General features: G+C 43.4%; 1 protein-coding gene across 1 annotated transcript in view; it reads right to left on the bottom strand.

Moving 5' to 3' along the window:
- Nucleotides 1-831: 831 nt before the first annotated feature.
- Nucleotides 832-2,099, bottom strand: part of blmh (bleomycin hydrolase) — an 80,969-nt gene continuing 79,701 nt past the window's right edge. Inside the window, 1 exon segment of the mRNA XM_084065216.1 lies at nucleotides 832-1,172. Within this exon segment, the coding sequence (XP_083921342.1) occupies nucleotides 1,024-1,172 (149 nt within the window). The 3' untranslated portion in view covers nucleotides 832-1,023.

A 2,099-nucleotide genomic window follows, 5' to 3' on the forward strand; every position in this document is an offset into this window, starting at 1 on the left:
AATCCGACAGACCTTTTCTCCGACTATGTGGCATCCGCGTGCGGTTAGGGTTAGGGTGCGGCTACGCATAGCTATGCTAGCTGCGGGCTTAGCATAGCTAAGCCCATAGCAATTAAAAAGCCCGCCGCGCTATGGGCTTGTAGATTTGTTTTATCAATGGTGGAAAATGTGTGCAAATCTTTGAATATTTATATATATATATAATTTTTAACCCATTAAGACCTGGAAAGTATCTGTATCACATTGGATTTTAATCACTTTAACCATTATTTTATACTTTGGCTGTTCAAAAATGGCAGATCTACAAGCTCGTAGCGCGGAACTTGGTGTCGCGCTACGAGCTTGTAGATCTGCTATTTTTTTTTTATCGTGAACTTTTGTGCAAATATTTGAATATTAATTTTTAAAAAAGGAACATTTGTAACTCAAATCTTTGCTTCTGGGGGGTCCCTGGAACATAACATTTTGAGATGGGGGTCCGCGGTTTAGCAACATAAGTTCAAAAAATAAAGAAAACTGTTAGGATTTAGAAGACATTTGTAGAATCCCCAAAAGCAAAGATTTGAGTTAAAAAAGTTCCCTTTGAAAAACACACACATTCAAAGATTTGCACACATTTTCACGATTTTTCTAAATAATGGAATACCTATTTTTGAATAGCCCAGAGTATAAAAATAACAGTTGTAGCTAAAATCTCACAGCATGCGTTCCAGGACTGAATGGGTTAAGTGAGGACCAATTATAATGAATATAAAGGTTGAAAAATGGGTGAAGTGCTCCTTTAAAAAAAGATCACAGTAAAAAAATAAGGCGAGACAAGAAACAACGTCATTCCAGTAAAAAAAAAAGAGAAGAAAAACTTTATTATTATTTTTGTCTATTATAATGAGGTGTGGTGGGGGGGGGGGAGGGGGGTAGGGAGGGGGGAGGGACTTTAATCGGAGAGAGAATAAAACCAGCCTAGCGATGGGGGGGGGGGGGGGGGGAGTCAAATGGACCGAGGAGGAGGAGGAGGAGTTATTTTTACGCCAGGGCTCCCATTGGGTCCCAGGCAGGAAGTACGACGGGCTCCTGTTGCATCACCTCCAGGACCTCGGCGGCGAGGTACTTCTTGTCCACGACCACCTCGTACACGTACTCAGAGAACCAGTCGTCTGTCATGATCAGGTAACCTATGAGAAGAGGGGGGGACAAGGGGGAGTCAACCAATCAACAGTCATGATCAGGTAACCTACTGTACAAGAAGACGGACAGGAGAGTCAACCAATCAACGGTCAGTCCTCTGTAACGACACAAATCACAAATCCCTCCAGGCTCCAGAATCGCGGGCGGAAGTATCGCGAGACGAGACTTCAAACGTGATTTCAGTATATCAGATCTGTGTGTGTGTGTGTGTGTGTGTGTGTGTGTGTGTGTGTGTGTGTGTGTGTGTGTGTGTGTGTGTGTGTGTGTGTGTGTGTGTGTGTGTGTGTGTGTGTGTGTGTGTGTGTGTAAATCCCACACACACACGCAGTTAAATGAACACTCAGGTCAACTACATATAGGGTTAATAGAATCCAGAATGATAAACTTGATCAGCTTTGATAAATATCACGTCTGAAAACGAGCGTCATTTAAATAACACGCCCTTAAATATTCACAAAACGCCCGACTTCACGACATGAACCAGAATACGACCCAAAAAAAAGCATGAAAAGCCAATAAGAAACAGTTTCCCCCGCTCGCCTCGCCACACGCCACGCCCCTCTCTCTCTCTCGCTGTCTCTCTCACACACACACACACACACACACACACACACACACACACACACACACACACACACACACACACACACACACACACACACACACACACACACACACACACACACACACACACACACACACACACACACACACACACACACACACACACGCCCGCTCAACTTTCTTTCATGTAATCCGTAGCGTAGCGGTACAATCTTGTTGTCACGTAGGTTCTAGCCTACATGAATGACATATTATGATACCAATCACATGGAATACGTTTGTATACCCATTTATTTAACCCATACCGAGCAGTGCGTGTTCGAGTTACACTAAATAAAGCAGTCATGAGA

The sequence above is a fragment of the Gymnoscopelus microlampas genome, assembly GCF_963454915.1.
Source record: "Gymnoscopelus microlampas genome assembly, chromosome: 8".
NCBI lineage: Eukaryota > Metazoa > Chordata > Actinopteri > Myctophiformes > Myctophidae > Gymnoscopelus > Gymnoscopelus microlampas.